This window comes from Chamaea fasciata, unplaced genomic scaffold (genome assembly GCF_029207755.1).
Source record: "Chamaea fasciata isolate MVZ Bird 193981 ecotype frontalis unplaced genomic scaffold, bChaFas1.0.hap1 SCAF_16, whole genome shotgun sequence".
Classification (NCBI taxonomy): domain Eukaryota; kingdom Metazoa; phylum Chordata; class Aves; order Passeriformes; family Sylviidae; genus Chamaea; species Chamaea fasciata.
In genome coordinates, this window is record NW_027094101.1 from 14,892,794 (window position 1) to 14,908,724 (window position 15,931).

The following is a 15,931-nucleotide window of genomic DNA, read 5'->3' on the forward strand; positions in this document are numbered from 1 at the left end:
CACGCCCCTTCATTCCCGGGCTCGATCAGGCCCCGCCCACTCAGTGCCGCTCAAGAGCCCCGCCCCTTTGTCTGAAGCCCCGCCCAAAATCTAGGCCCCGCCCCCTCGCAGAGTGGGGCGCGCTGGGGGCGGGCGGACAAGGCGGGCATTGCGCCCTGGGGGTCCGGGCCAATGCGGGGTCCGGGGTGCCAGAGGGATGTGGGGGTGACACAGGGACGTGGGGTGCAGTAGGAATAGGGGTGCAAGGGGATAAATGGGAATTGGAGGACATGGGGTGCCTTGGCGGGGGGTGCCGGAGGGACGTGGGTTGCACTGGGAACGGGGCTTCTCTAGGGTGAAGGGGGGTGCTGGAGGGATAGGAGGTGTACTGGGGACTGGGGATGCAGGAGGAGAAAGAGAGTCCCGGGGGGTTACGGCGTGTATCAGGGAGTGTCAGGGAGGTGGGGGATCCGGGAGGATGGGGGGGAATGGGGATGCCAGAGGTGTATCCCAGAGGGACTGGGTGTGCAGGAGAAAATGAGGTTTAGCGGGATGTGGGGTGCATTAGGGGTCAGGGTCGGTAATGGGGGTGCCGAGGGGATATGGGGTGCATTGGGGGTGTAGGAGTGAACTGGAGGGTTGTAGGGGTGCACAAGGGTGTGTGGGTGCACTGGGGGGGATGGGGACACACTGCCATGGGGGGCTGTGGCAGGTGGTAGGGTGTGCATGGGGGGGGCTGCCGGGGAGATGTGGGGTCCAGGAAGGTGGGGGTGCCAGAGGGACGTGGGTGCATGAGGGATGGGGAAGCAGGGGGATCGATGGGGGTCATGGGCATGTGGGTGCTTCGTGGGCCAGGCTGCAGGGTGGGAAATGAGGGTGCCGAGAGGATATGGGATGCACTGGTGGTGTACAGATGCACTGGAGAGATATAGGGGTGCACAAGGGAGTTGAGGTGCAGGGGGTATGGGGGCCACTGCCATTGGGGGGTGCAGAGGAAGGTATGGGGGCCGTGCTGGGGCTGTCTGTGTAACCTGGGACCAGGGACTTGTGCAGGGCTATGGCACCCCAAAACTGCCGCTGTCACCTGCAGGGGTGGGAGGACCCTCTATGTGCCGCTGTCCTTCCTGGTCCCCGTGTCCAGGGACACTGCCGGCTTTGGGATGCAGGCAGCCCCCTACCCCCGTGCCAGGGTGCTCCAGGCCCACCGGCTCCCGCCCTTTCCCGCAGCCTCGGGGACTCCCAAAGGCCACGAAGGCCTTTGTGCCATTTTGGGGTCAGAAAAGGGCGTTTCGGACAAAGGAGGGAGCGGAGGCGGCGGTTGGTGCAGCAGTTCCTTCCCGGCCGGTACAAAGGCAAAACAAACCGAAAGCGTGTCCGTGTCCGTGTCCGTGCCCATCCCGTGTCCGTGCCCATGTCCATGTCCATATCCATGCCCACACTCCTCCCACGGCTGGTGTGGCGGCGGGCAATGCCCCGGGGCGGCCACCGAGCCCCTCCCGCGCTGGGTCCCCGTGGGCTCGGACTCCAGCCCCGCTCCGGCTCGGTCCCATCTCGGCTCAGCCCAGGGGTCCCCCCGGTCCCCCGCTTGCCGCTGGCATCGGGGCGATGGCTTTTCAGCTGGAAGAGCGGTGGCGGTGGCAGCGTGTCCTAGGTGCCACCTCCTGTCGTCTCTCTGTGCTGCCGGTGTCGCCGTAGTGGCTCAAGACCTGGCCCCGGTCCCCCGGGATGCCCCATCCCAGACGGATGGGTCGCTTCTCGGCGTTGGCGTCACCCCCACGGCCCCACGGGGTGCAGTGGGGTCCCCAGGGCGACGGGGGATGCTCGCCAGGAGAGCCCGGCTTCCGGGGCAGGATCCGGCCGGGGCGAAGCCGCGTGGAGGGGCTCAGTGGGGGCTGGAATTTGTCACCGTCCCCCCGGGTACCCCGAAACCTGCCGTAGCACGAGACTGAAGCAAGCGAGCATGCGAGGGCGGCGGGCGGGCGGAGAGGGGCATCCTATTCACCGGGAGGAAGCGCCCCAAGGGCGGGGCTGGGGGCTGGAGGGGACACGCAGCACGGTGGGGGGGCGGGGGGGGTGTGAGCTCGGTGACCCGCTCCGGGGGCGTGGGGGGGACCCATCCAGGCTCCGCTGCCACCCGAAAATAAGCATCCTCCTCTCGCCCATCTCTCGGAGCACCCTTCGGTCCCCAGGAACATCCTAGGTGGCGGGGCCGTGTGCCCGCTCGGCACCGGGGCGGGGGGAGCAGGATGCGGCCGGGGGGGCGTCACACAGCATCGCCTTCCCACTTTGGGCTTCCATGATGTCCATTCGTCTGTCCGGAAGGGATTGGCAGGACACCGGGAGGAGCGCGGGCGATGGCGGCGGCGTGGGGGGAATTTACATGGTAGCCGGGGGGGCACCGGCCAGGGGCGACGCCTTCCCCCATCTCCCCCCGGAGCCCCGCGTCCCTCGGGGGCGTCGATGCGGGGGAAATCCGGGCTCGGTTGGAATCGGGGGCGTCTCTCGAATCCCCCAGCAGCCGGAGGGAGATGGGGTGGGCGATGGCGGCCGGGGCGGGCGCGGGAGCGGGCGGCCGGGTCCGTCGCTACTCGATCACCATGCAGCACGGGAGGTGCTGGGAGAAGTACTTGAAAAGCTCCGGGGTGGCCCCGGGGCAGTTGGTGAGTTCCAGCTCCTCCAGCTCCTGCAGCTGCACCAGCCCAGACAGCCCCGTGGTGGTCAGCAAGGGGCAGCCTGCAAGGAGACCGGGTGCACTGTCAGCCCCAGAACACCAGCGCACCCCCCCCAAATAGCATCCCAATAAACAGCATCTCAAAGGCACCAGCATCCCAAAACACCATAACCCCCCCCAAACAGGACCAAAGGATCAGGACCTCAAAATCCCGGCACCTCAAAATTCACCACACCCAAAAGACAGAACCCCCCCAAAAAACCAGGGTGCTAAAAAAAAAGTACCCCAAAACTCCCAACACTCCAAAATATCACTCAAAATATCAGCATCCAAAAAATCCAGCACTCAAAAATGCACTCAAAACCCAGTACTTTAAAGCATCAGCACCCCAAAATATCAAGACCGTCAAAATTAGCACCCAATCCCCCCCCCCACAACCCAGAAAACCACCATGCTAAAGAATAGTGCTCTAAGACACCCACACCCCAAAAAACGACACCCAAAACACCTGCACCCCAAGGCCAGCCTAAATACCCAGCACCTTAAAGCACCAGTATAAAAAAAAAAAAATTCCAAAAAAAAAAGAGCACCCCAAAAAAGAGTGTCCCTCAGAACAGCTTCTCAAAAACCAACACCCCGGAAAATTTGAATCCCAAAACCATAGCTCTCAAAATGCCACCACCCCAAAAAACACAGCACCCCAAGAGCCCAGCTGTGGATCTTTCCCCCCAGGCTGGGCTGGGTGCAGGAGCCTGCTGGCTTGGAGGGATGCTGGCTGTCCCCAGGCTGTTCCCAGGCTGTCCCCAGGGCTCTCTCTGTTGTCCCCATGCCCTGTTCCTCCCCAGCCCCGTGGGTTCTCTGGTCCCTGGCAGCAGGGTGAGCATCTCACCAGCCAGCGAGAGGAGGCGCAGGCTGCCCATGCCCAGGAGGTGCTTCAGCCCAAAATCCTGCACCTGGAAAAGAAGATGGGATGGGGATGAGGGGGGACAGTGGGTACAACCACAGCACCAGGGCTCAGCATGGCCCAGCTGGGGTGGGGAACTGGGTGCCAGGGCTGGGGATCTGTAGCGGGGTGCAGGATGCTGGGGCAGTGTGCTGGCTCTGGGTGCCAGGGCAGGGAACTGTGATGGGACAGGGTGCAGGGAGCTGGGTGCTGGGGAGGGGAGCCTGAGCAGGATGTGGGATGTTGCAGCAGGATGCTGGGGCAGGATTTTGGGTGCAGGGCCGGGGTACTGGGTCAGGGTTGTGTGACAGGGAGCAGGGAGCCAGGGCAGGGAGCCTGGTGCTGCAGCAGGGTACTGGGGATACTGGTGCTGGGACAAGGATGCAGGGTCAGGGTGCCAGGGCTGAGTCCTGCTGAGCTCACAGGAGCTCTCTGCTTCCTGGCACCAAGTCTTGGGGTCTTCAGCCAGCCCCAGGAGCCCACCCTGAGCTCATGACCCATCCCCAGGGAGGTGCCACCATGCCCTCTCTGCCGTGCCGAGCCAGGACGGGCACAGCCGTGTTCCACACCTACCTGGCAGCACCAGCGCAGGTAGAGGCTCCGCAGGGATGACATGGTGGACAGGTAGCTGAGGCCGGTGTCGGTGATCCGCACGCACCTGCCAGGACACAGGGTGTCAGGGCCAGCTGGTCACCCATGGGTGTCCCCAAACCATGGCCCCCATGCTGCACCCTCTGCTTCCAGCATGGCTCAGCATGGCACGGCTTGGCACGGCATGGTTTGTCATGGGGTGACATGGCACAGCACAGCTTGGCATGGCCTGGCATGGCATGGCATGCATGGCATGGCATGGCTCAGCACAGTATGGCATGACTCGGCATGGCTTGGCATGGCTTGGCATAGCTTAGCATGGCATGGCATGGCCCAGCATGGCTCAACATGGCATGGCATGGCATGGCATGGCATGGCTTGGCATGGCATGGCACAGCTCAGCACGGCCCTTTACCTGTCGAGCACCAGCTCCTCCAGCTTGTGCAGGTCACAGGCGATGTACTCCAGGGCCATGTCGGTGATGCGGGGGCACCAGGACAGGTCGAGGCTGCGCAGCTTCCGCAGGTTCTCGGCCACCAGCTCCACACCGTCATCCGTCACCTTGGAGCAGCCCGAGAGGCTGAGAACGCTTAGGTTGGGCAGGCTGTGGACCATGTTGACCACGCCGTGGTTGGTGATCTCCCAGCAGGAGTTGAGGCGCAGGGTGTGGGTGGTGTAGCCCTGCTTGGCGGTGAAGTAGGCGAGCGCCGTGTCCGTCACGTGGTAGGCTTGCAGATTGAGCTCGGTGAGGTTGGGCAGGAGCTGCGAGATGGCGGCGATGGCGTCGTCGGCCACGTTGATGCAGTCGCTGACGCTCAGCGCCGTGATGCGGGCGTTGAGGCTGGACCACAGCCCGGCCTCCGTGAAGTCGTTGCAGCCCGACAGCTCCAGCCTCACCACTCCCTGCATCTGCTCCAGCATCACCTGCCAAGGGGCAGGGGGTCAGGCCATGCTGGGCACTGCCACCCACCCTTGTGCAGCCCTGTGTCTCCACCCCAGCTCCCTCTGAGCCCCCTCTGGCTCTTCCCACTGCTCCCAGTCTCGTCTGGGTCTGATCTTCTCCCCGGGACCTCCCTGGCATGGGTTCAATGCCTGCCTTAGGACACGCCAGCACCATTGGGGAATGGGAGGGGACAGGCAGGGACCCCTAGGTGCAGCCCCAGCACTTTCCCAGGTGCTGCTGGCAGGGTTGGGATTGATGCCCACTGCCAGCACAGGAAGTCCTTGGGTGAGATGTGCCCACAGAGCAGCTGGTGCTGTGTTTGACCATGGCACAGAGCAAGGATCTCGGTGGGGACCTTGCGTAGCCCCCTCAATTGCCCTGTCTCTATCTGACCCTTGGGTGACCCCCTCGATGGGGAGCAGCCAGCCAAGCAGGAATGGAGCCCTGCTTGTCACGCACTGCCAGGTCACCACCCAGCAGCACAGCCACCTGACCTGGCTCTGCTTTCCTGGCAGCACCAACAGGCAGCAGGGATGAAGCCCCGACAGCCCCCGGACCCTGCACAGGCTGCACCCAACCCACTGCCCAGACCACAGGCAGGGCCTGCCAGTGCTGCCAGCACCTGTGGGATGGCCATGCCACCTGCCTGCTCCTTCCTGGAGACCAGTGAAAGCTCTGCCCAAGTGTGTGCCCCCAAGGCCACCAGGACTGACCCACCACCAGCACATCTCAGCCACCCCTGGTCACTTCAGCAGGGTCACCTACCTCCAACCCCGCATCTGTGATGGTTGACCTCTTAAGGCTCATGGACTTGACTCCCTTCTTGGAGAGGGGGTAGTTGTCAATGAACTCACAAATGTCCAGGTCGGAGACGCCCACGAGGCAGAAGCCGTCGAAGCCGCGGACGGCGAAGCCCTGCAGGCTGACAAACTCCTTCTCTCCACTGGGCAGGATGTTGTAGAGCTCTTTGGTGTGCAGGACGGGCGTCAAGCCCACCCAGAACTTGGGCTGGTAGAGCACCCGCCGCCATGCCTTGCACACCTGCGCCAGCACACACTTCTCGCACGCTGAAAAGTACCAGAACAAGCGGTTGAGGATCTTCTCGTCCACCGCCAGCTGCCTTTCCGAGGGCGAGCCTGGCAGCCGCTCCGGGGAGGGCTGCTCCGAGCCTTCGCTCGCATTCAGTCCCACCAAGGAAGCGCCGGGAGGGGAGGAGACGCTGGCCAGAGTGGCCAAGGAGAGCGGGGAGGCCAGGCTGGGGATGGGCAGGTCGCTGCGGTGGGCTAAGGCCGGGCTGAGGATGGCAGGCACGGAGGAAGGCTGGCACAGGCGGTTTTTCACGGCAGGGGTGCCTTTGGTGATGCTGGCGGAGCCGAGGCCGTTGGGTTGCGTGGGGATCTTCACCAGTCCATTGCGGGGCAAACATGGGGGCTTGGTGTCGCCGTTTCTCGGGTTCGACATCTTCCACAGGTCTCTCTGTAACACAGGGGTGTGAAGTGAGGGGCTGTGGGTCTAGTAGGGAGGGTGGCCATGGCTGGGAGAGGTGGTGGCACCAGTGAGGGGGGAGATCCTGAGTGTCCCTGAGCGGGGTGGCACATGGGAGACCAGGTGGTGCAGGGCTGCTGGACGCAGCCACAGAGGGGACATGTCCGGGACACAGCAGAGTCTTCCCAGAAGCTGCATGGCCCTGGTGTCCTCCTGTGATGAGGGATAGATGGGGGTTTTTCCCTGGGCATTCACATCCCCACTTGGAGCCTTGAATCTAGCATGGCCAGTGGGAGACGGAGAAGGACCCACAGACTGGTTTGGACTGGAAGGGACCTCAAAGCCCATCTCATTCCACATCTGTGCCATGGGCAGGGACACCTGGGTGTCAACCTGGCCTTGGACACTTCCAGGGATCCAGGGGCAGCCACAGCTTCTCTGGGCACCCTGTGCTAGGGTCTCACCTCCCTCCCAGGGAACAACTCCTTCCCAATATCCCATCCATCCCTGCCCTCTGGCACTGGGAAGCCATTCCCCCTTGTCCTGCCCCTCTACCCCTTGTCCCTCATCCCCCTCCAGCTCTTCTGGAGCCCCTTTAGGCCCTGGCAGGGGCTCTGAGCTCTCCCTGGAGCCTTCTCCTCTCCAGATGAACCCCCCCAGCTCTCCCAGCCTGGCTCCAGAGCAGAGGGGTTCCAGCCCCCAGAGTATTTTTGTGGAGGGGCGTGGGCAGAGGCAGAGGAGCAGAGCTGCCTGTCCCCACCATGCCAGCCAAGCACTCAGCAGCCAGGCTGTGCCAGCTGTAGCGCCGCCGACCCTCGTGGAGCGTGTGGGCAGCCGGGCAGCACCCGGCAAACCGGGCCAATAAATATTGCAGTGGCAGCAAGGTCGGCTTCCCAAGGGCCCCGCCGCACCCGCCATCCATTATTCAAGGCATTTCCCTCTATAAATATGGAGTTGAATTATTGATGGGGGCTCAGCCCCCTCCCTCTGCCCAGCCGGGGCCTGGTGCAGGGCCCTGCCCGACTGCTGCCTGCCCTGCCCGCACCCTGTGTGCCAGTGCCACGACAAACCCTGCCAAAAAGCTGATCCTGGCAACCCCTGGGGGCACAAGGAGCTGAAGCACGGGGACGCATCTTCCAGTGCATGGAGCAGGGAAGAGGGACCTGGCCCTGAAGCCCCAAGGGGTGGTGGGCACATCCATCTAGCAGTGACAGGAACTGAGGACCTTCTTGCCTGCCAGCTCCTCCCAGACCCAAGATTAAAGTAAAGGAATTATTAAAGCTGCTTGATTTGGGATGGAGAAAGTCAAGCCCAGAAGGATGGGCATGAGGGAAGAGCATTCTGCTCATGGCCGAGCTCTGTGGTCCCTGAGGGTGCTCCGTGCAGCCTGGAGGCAGGATGCAGCCTGCTGCTGCCAGCCCGTCCCTTTCACCCTCACAGCACCCCTGGCCTCATCCAGCTCTCCTGGAGCAGCCAGAGAGGGAGCAGCCAACCAAAGAAAGAGCACAGAAGCTCAGTCAGGTGCCGGTGGCACATCTGGAAAACCCACGGGCTGCACGGCACATGGCAGCTCCCGAGGACAGCGTTCCCAGCACAGCGGGGCCGTGGGACGGGGCTGGTGGGAGCTGCCGCAGCCTCTGCCGTGGTGCGAGCGGAGGTGCCAGCAGACAGCCCGGCTCGGTGGCAGCGTCCCGGCGAGATCCAGCCTCCGGGGACGAGCCCAGCCCTGCGCAGACAGTCTGGCGCCGCTCCCGGCTCGGATGCAGCCGCTGCTGCCTCCGCTCACGCTGCCCGACCGCGGAGCTGGGCCGCCGATGCTTGGACATGTGTTAAACTCGCTTGAAAGCAAGAGCAGGGGAGGGGAGAGAAGAGAGAAACTTGAAACCAGCGGCTCGGTGCTTGGCAGCAATTAGGGCGGTAAACAGAACGTGCACCGGGGTGTCTCACACAGCCACAGAGCACCAATCCAAACAGATAATTAGCAGGTGGCACCGACGGGCTGTCGCTGCGGCGCCGAGCCCGCAGCCAGAGCCGCTGGGCACGCTGGTTGGCCCCAGGGAGAGGGCAGGTGGTGGCAGAGGGGCAGCCCCAGGCCTCGGGAGCCCAAGGGGACAGTCACAGGAGGAGACAGATGCTAACAAGCCGCCGGACTCACATGCAGCCAGCAGGAGTTTTGGCACCGCTTCCAACCAGCTCAGAGCTCGGCTGGTGCCCGAGGAGCTCAGGGGGGCTCCGTGGGTTCAGCAGCTGTCCCCCTCCTGCCTTGGAAAGCTGAGCCAGGTCCCCCCTGCCCAGGGCGCTCAGGCTGCCTGTCCAGAGCACAGAAATCCCGAACCCTGAGCGAGCTGAGAAGTCACTTCAAATAGAAAGAGACAGAGATTCGAGCCTCAGGGCACAGGAGGATCTGGACAGCGGTGAGGGGAAGCCAAGCAGGCATTTCTCTCTGAAAAAAATGAGCAGGCAAGAATTTGGGTGTTCCTACCACCCCCAGGTGTGGATCTTTGCTTGGGGAAAATCCCCAGTGCGCAGAAGGTGGGCTGGAACCATGGCCTGGGGAGGGCAGCTGCCGTCTCTGGCACCAAGGGGCACTGCTGGCAGCTGCCCTCCTGTGCCACAGGAAAGCCCCAGCCTGCAGCCAGGCAGCCCCGCAGCTCCTGCAGCCCAGGACTGAGGGCACACTGCTCTGATGTCCAAAGTGCAGCTCCCACAGCCCCTGGAGGTCACAGCTGCTGAGTGCAGGGACACCCAGAGCACACCCTGCACCACCCCAGGCCCTCCCAACCCAGAGACACGGGATGGACAGACAAACACAAAGCTGTCTGCCTTGGAGGTGTCAGCAGAGACCCTCCCCGATGTTCCAGCAGCTCCATGAGCACCTCCATATGCTTTTTGGCCACTCCAAAGCAGCAGAAGAGCAGAGATTTGTCCTTTTCCCTTCTCCCTGTCACGCCACTGTTTGCAGCTTCCAGGCCTGGGCCAAGCAGACCATCATCATCAGGATTGACCAGCACTCGGTACAAACATCCTTGGTCTGGGACCCCACAGGAAAGGCCCAGATTTGCAAACCCCCTCTGTCACAGCCCCCCTTTGCTCTCCCACAGGGAAGCATCTCCCAGCAGGGGAGTGCCAGCTCCCAACCCAGTGGGAGAAAACCTGACAAAAGCGAAGGTCAAAGTCCTTCAGTCTCCCGGATCCACTCCAGGGTGCACATTTCACAGGATACGTCACTGCTAGAGAAGTCACTCCGTTCAGGAGGGGTTTGTCACCCACGGCAGTGATGATGCAGTGGTGGGGGGCGGATTTGACGCAAGGAGAGAGAAGAAAGCCAGGGTCTAAGAGCCTGTCACCAAAACATTGCACAGACAGTGAGGATGCTGGGATGAACAGGATGGAGAGTGCCAGGAAGACAGAGCTTGTCCAACCTGTTGGCGAGTTTACTATCTCCACGTGGTAGTGAAGAGGGATGAGGGCCTTAAGAGACGGGCAGGGCCATTAGTCACGCTGTTAGTGCCTCCCTGCGTGACACTGGCTGGGAGATCCCTGGCTCCAGGATCAAACAGGCATCCTGCTGCTGCAGGGATCGGGGTTGAGCTCTGGGACAGCCTACCGAGGGCTCCGTGTGAGCCGGACCAGAGGCCACGGGACACCCCGGACCCTGCTGGGGTCAGCACCGCGGCCAGCGGCCCGTGCCGGTCAGCACCGCGGCCAGCGGCCCCGGTCAGCACCGCGGCCAGCGGCAGCCCGCGGGGACAGCGCTGCCTCGTCCCCGCCGGCATCCGCCACTGTCGCGCCGGGCCCTGGGAGCATCCATCCACCCCTGGAACGGAACCTGCATCACCCCGCCAGGGCTCTGCGGAGATCCAGTATTGCTCCAACAGATCCTTGTAAGAGATCCTACTCTAGCCCAGCAGGCTCGGGTGCAGATCTGCTACTGCCCCACCAGATCCCAGAGAGGACCCATTATTGCCCCACAAACCCCCGATGAGACTCCACCGTGTCCCCCCAGCCCCCGCTGCTGCCCCCTAGCCCGCCTCGGAGCCTTGCTATGGCCCTGCCACGACCCAGAGCTGCTGCCAAGCGATTTCGGAGCAGCCGCGGCTCCGCTCCGGCGGCAGAGCTGCGCGGCAGCGAGCAGCCATGGCTGCGGGCCGCCTGCACACACTCACACACACTCACGGGGATGCACAACCGCGCACACGGACGCGCCGAGCGGGGGATGCCCCGGCAGGAGCCGCGGCTCGCACACGCTCGCACTCACACTCGCACAGCCGGAGCCGCCGCGAGCACGCGCGCCCGGGGTTGCATCAGCTGAATTCATTAGCCCGTCTATTTTTACTAATGCAGCAAATCAAGTTGCTCTACAGGCGGAGAAAACACACCCGACACGGAGTGCTGTGGCGGAGCACGCAGCCGAGGCTTTTGTCCAGCGCTCCTGAGGGGATGAGCTTCCTGAGGCTCCCTGCGCTCTGCGCGATGGCCCCGGCCAGCAGCGAGGCCAGGCAGGCTCTCGCCCCCTCTCTCTGGGGGGCTGAACCTGCAGCCCAGAGCACATGGCAGCGATAAAGACATCCCGCTGCAGAGCTCCGTGGTGTGCAGCCGCGTCCTGCTCTGATCCCGCCGGATCAGAACACTGGCCGTGCTGTGAGCAGTGGCTGTGCTGCCACCGACCCCCCCAGGCTGGGTCTCTTTGGAGGGCTTGGATCACCCCAGCAATGCAGAGGAGCCACTAAACACCCTCCCCCGGAGATGGAGGGGCAGTGCTTGTGTTTGGGTAGGGAGATGCTGTACCTCTGTGTGTGTGTGCACAGGTGGATTTGTGCTCCCAGGCTCGGCACTCACACAGGTGAGCTGGGAGAGGGGCTCAGAGCACAGCTCCAAAGTCAGTGCTACCTTCTCCTTGCTGCACACTGCAGGAATTCAGGGTAGGGAAGGGCCTTGCCTCTCCACCTGGCCCTGGAGACCTGCTGTTTGTGTGATGGGAGCCGAGAACCCCTCCTGGGGCTGCCCTGAGAGCTCCTGGGGAGATCTGAGGGCTGAGGGCAGCTTTCCTGCTCCCTTGATGGCTCCCAACTATGCCAAGGAGCTCATCCCACCACACAGTGGACAAAGAGGCTTAGGAGGGGCTGGGAAAATGCCCGGTTTGAGTCCCATTGCTGGGAGCTGCTGCTCTCAGTGCTGGGCAGGCTGGTGAATCCAACACTGGGCCTTGCAGTTCACGGCCAAACAGAGGAGCTGTCATGACAGGAACCTCCAGCACTGCAATCTCTCAGGTCCCACAGCCTTCCCAAAGGTCAGGCTCGGGCTTTGCAAGGTCGACCCCATGCCCAGGGAGCCGGGAAAAGCTGGTGGAGGTGCCAGCACCAAACTCTGCTCAGGTGTCCCCAACTTTGGGCTTTGCTGAGAGAACAGCTCCTGTCTGGGGACACTGGGAGATGCAGCTCTAGCCCCCCAGCCATCAAAATGGGGGAGTTGCAGGGGGGAGGCAGAGCTCCAGCCCCAAGCAAAACTTCCTCACAACAGGGTTCCCTCTGACCACCAAGCCCCTCCTGCAGCAGCTTTCAACTTCTCTGCTAATTCTGGCAAGCAAATTCTGACCTCTCTCCTTTCTCCAGGCAGCCCCTTGTCCCTTGGGGAGGAATCCCCCACCCAAAAGGAGCACGGGAAGCACAGGTTCAGGGCAGAGCTGGACCCCTCCCCTCCAGTCTCCTCTGGAGATCTTGACTCTCACACCATGGAAGGATGTTCGTGCTTATGCCAAACTTCTCCCTGTTCTCCACTGACAGAGGCAAGGAGAAAAGGGAGCAGCTCCTCACGTGCTGGATCCTACCCAGCCTGGTCTCCTCTCCCTACAAGCCCAGCCAGAGCCCAGTGACAGCTCCCAGTGTGTCCCAGCCCCTCCCTCTGCCCCTCCTGTGCCCAGGAAGGGGTGAAATGCAAGATCCCATGAAGAACCAGTAGCCAGGAGAGCTGTCTCCAAGCACAGCATGTGGATGTGCTCCTCAGGTGATGCTGGGACTTGTGCATCCCCAAACCCTTCATCCGTCCAGGCACAGTGGCAGCCACACAAGAACTGATGTCCCTTTGCCCCTGGGCTTGGAGCTAGGGTTGGGGTCAAGGAGGGGCCCTTGTGGTGAGGCTGGTGGGACACCAGGGCAGGCAGTGTCCAGCCATGGCACTCCTTGATGCAGTGGGTTGTGAATGCTCCAAAAGCCTTTAGATGCCTCCGGGAAGCAAAGGCACCATCCTGATCCTGCTCCCAGCACAGCTCCCTGGCCTCCCACTTCCCCTGTGCAAGAGCTGGGCATGGATCAACCCTCCAGCAGGGAGGAACCCTGGAGAAACAGCTTCTGCTGAGCTGTGCCCTCCCCAAACACTCTCCTCTCCATCCCCGAGCTCCTCCCGTGAGCCTCCAGCCCTAGAGCACCCAGCACACGTGGCTGGTCCCCGTGGCAGGTGGGCAGAGGTTGGGAGGGGGTGGGATGCTGCCAAAGGAGCTCTGCTCGCCCGCGCACCCAATCCTGCTCCCTCCCACACCATCAGCACCCACTCGCCTCCCAAATTCCCTTTCCACTCTCTGGGTGCTGCTCGTTCTGCACGGGCACTGCTGGGGAGCATTAGGAGGTTGGAGGTGGGAAACAGCTACAGGCAGGACAATGTGGCTTTGCCATGGAGCTGCCAGAGCCTGAGCCAGGCATAGCTCAGATCTGCAGAGCAGAGGGGCAGGATCCAACCTCCAAACTCAAAGTGCTCCCACTCCAGTTGTCCTTCTGTCTGGCCACCTCCCCACGGGATGGTCAACATGACTGTGACCCCACTGGAGGGGACAAGGGAACCCTCTTCCCCTCTCACCTTACTCTGGCCCAAGTGAGGGTCACTCCTTCCCCAGGAGCAGGATTTGGGGAGGTGTGAGGGTCCCACTGCCAGAGGTGCTCGTCCTGCTGCTCCCCACTGCCATGGAGCTGCTGGCACAGGGAGGGGAGCAGGCAAAGGGATCGATGTGGGGGAAGCCAGCTCGGGGAAAAATAGATATCTAGCTCATTAAAAATGGATGCTTGAGCGAGTCCTCCCCACTCCAAAGCCACCTCCCTCCCTCTTCCTGGTAGCCAGACTGAAATCAGCACCCAGCTTCCAGAGGAGGGGAGATGCCAGCACGGCATGGTGCTTGCTCTGTGCCCACTGCTCCCTACTCAGCCTGCTGTGTGCTGAGCCCCTCGGGGTGCTCTGCAGGGGCCCCAAGACCGCCCGGACCCTGGGCAGAGGGTGGGCATGGGAAGGGTCTGCCGGGAGCATCCCTGCTGCAGGGACTGCCACGCTCTGGCCTTCCCTGCCCAGGCACTGCCATGTCCCACCAGCACCAGCAGATGCCCAAGAGGCAGAGCCACCTCAGCCCGGTGCCCCATGGCACCCCTGGACCCCCACATGGCCAGAGTCCTGGGATTTTCTAGTTGGTCGCTGACAGAACCCCGTGCCTCAGTTTCCCCCAGCTGTGCTCAGCCCCAGTCATTCCATGGGGTTCAGTCTGCCTGGTCCCCAACCCCACAGACTGGTCCCTCTGCCCATCCCCTGCCCCACCAAAACAAACTCCTTGTTCCCATCCCGGACCGATGGCAGATCCACAGCCGCATGCTGGGCTCTGTAGGACCCTGCCGTGGGGCTCAGCCCCCTTGGCCCCATCCCAGCCAGGGCCTTCCCCTTCCTCCATGCCCTGGGCTCTGGGAATGGGGGAGGCTGCCCCTGTCCCCCCTATCCCTTGGCTCCTGTCACTCTGCATCCACAGAAAGCCACACGGAGGTTTTGGGGTGTTTGGATGTTTGAGTGCAGCCTCGGGGATGCCAACGGTGCCACCAGGGAGGACAAGAGGAATTTTAGAGGCTGGCAGCAGAGGCGGAGGGGGCGAACATCAACCCCACGCTGGGGCCACCCTGTCCTTACAGTGATGTCCCCTTACACTCCGTCCCAGAGCAGCCCCGCATCCCGCGGTATCCACCTGATCCCTTCTTTTCCCTGCCTTTACCCAGCCGGTGATGCCCGGCCATGCTGGGGGGGGGGACACAACACATCACCTCACCCCCCACACCCCCCCTCCCCAAACCAAGGGGGCGGAGGGGGCAGCATCACTGGGGCGGGGGAGGGTCACACCGACCACCAGCCTCTGCTGAGCTACAGGGAGGCGGGGGCGGAGGGGGGGCCACCGGACCGGGAGCCCCGGGGCCGGGCCGGCTCCACCGCCGTTATATAACGCGGCTCCATGATGCGGGATGCGGCTGGGGGTGGTTGCGGTGCCGGAGCCGGTGCCGGTATCGGTACCGATAGAACAGGCACCGGCACCGACCCCGGCATCGGCACCGATCCCAGCACCGGCTTTGTGTCGTAAAGGGTTTACCCGAGCGGCTCTTACCTCCAGCCCTGTCTCCCGAAGCTCATGCCATGCCTTGTGCCCGTCTTCTTTCGGTTGCAGCAAAAAAATCCCACCAGGAAGAAAACGGCGAATAATCCCCCCAAAAATCCCCGTTGGCAAAGGGGCCGGATCCCGCCCGGCCCCCGCCCCAACCCCGCGAAACAACAGGAAAAATAAGCGGGGAGTGGAGGGGGGGAATGGGGCCGGATCCGGATCCGGGGGGATGGAGAAGGGGGGCCCTGCTGCCAGCCAGCCCCGGGAGCTGGGAGCACACGCACACGCGCGTTTGCACACACGCACACGCGTGTCACCAGCGGAGGCTGTTAAAGGGACACGGTCACCCGCAGCGATAATGGAGCGCGTTGGGAAAGCACCGGCGTCGGCACCGGGAGAGGCGAGGTGAGGGTGCGGGACACAGGGAATGATGCGGGGGGGGTTCGGGCAGGGCTGGGCTGGCAGCTGGGTGTGCAGGGAGAGAGGGGTGGTGGGTGGGGGAATGCAGGGGTGGAAGGATGGGGGATGGAGGGGGGATGGAAGGATGGAGGGGGGATGGAGGGATGGAAGGATCGAAGGAGGGATGGAAAAATGGAGGGAAGAACGGGGAGATGCAGGGAGGGCTGGAGGAAGAAACGGAGGGATGAAAGGATGAATGGAGAGGTGGAGGGATGGAGGGAAGAATGGGGAGATGAGAATGGAGGGGTGGAAGAGGATGGAGGAATGAAGAAATGGGGGGAAGAATGGTGAGGGAAAGGGATGGAGGGGTGGAGGAAGAACTGGAAGGATGGATGGAGGGACTAAGGGAGGAATGGAGTGGGTGAAGAAATGAAGGGAGGGAGGGTTGGAAGGCTGAACGAAGGGATGGATGGAAGGCTGGATGGACAGACAGATGCTTGCTCTGGCTCTCTCCCCAGCAGGGCATGG

General features: G+C 63.0%; 1 protein-coding gene across 1 annotated transcript; it reads right to left on the reverse strand.

Moving 5' to 3' along the window:
- Positions 1-1,296: 1,296 nt before the first annotated feature.
- Positions 1,297-15,884, reverse strand: FBXL16 (F-box and leucine rich repeat protein 16). The gene is made up of 6 exons (XM_066198414.1): positions 15,011-15,884; positions 5,893-6,603; positions 4,600-5,108; positions 4,167-4,251; positions 3,540-3,603; positions 1,297-2,712 (listed from the first exon to the last, which is right to left on the reverse strand). The coding sequence occupies exons 2-6, from the start codon at positions 6,586-6,588 to the stop codon at positions 2,564-2,566; spliced, it is 1,503 nt and encodes a 500-aa protein (XP_066054511.1). The 5' UTR covers positions 6,589-6,603; positions 15,011-15,884; the 3' UTR covers positions 1,297-2,563.
- Between the last annotated feature and the right edge of the window lie 47 nt (positions 15,885-15,931).

Bases quoted from the DNA above. Each gene is read 5' to 3' on its own strand.
- FBXL16 (XM_066198414.1), bottom strand. From the start codon at position 6,588: ATGTCGAACCCGAGAAACGGCGACACCAAGCCCCCATGTTTGCCCCGC. The intron at 5,109-5,892 runs GTAGGTGACCCT...GCCCCTTGGCAG, and splicing joins TCACAGATGCGGGGTTGGAG to GTGATGCTGGAGCAGATGCA. The intron at 2,713-3,539 runs GTGAGATGCTCA...GTCTCCTTGCAG, and splicing joins GCGCCTCCTCTCGCTGGCTG to GCTGCCCCTTGCTGACCACC.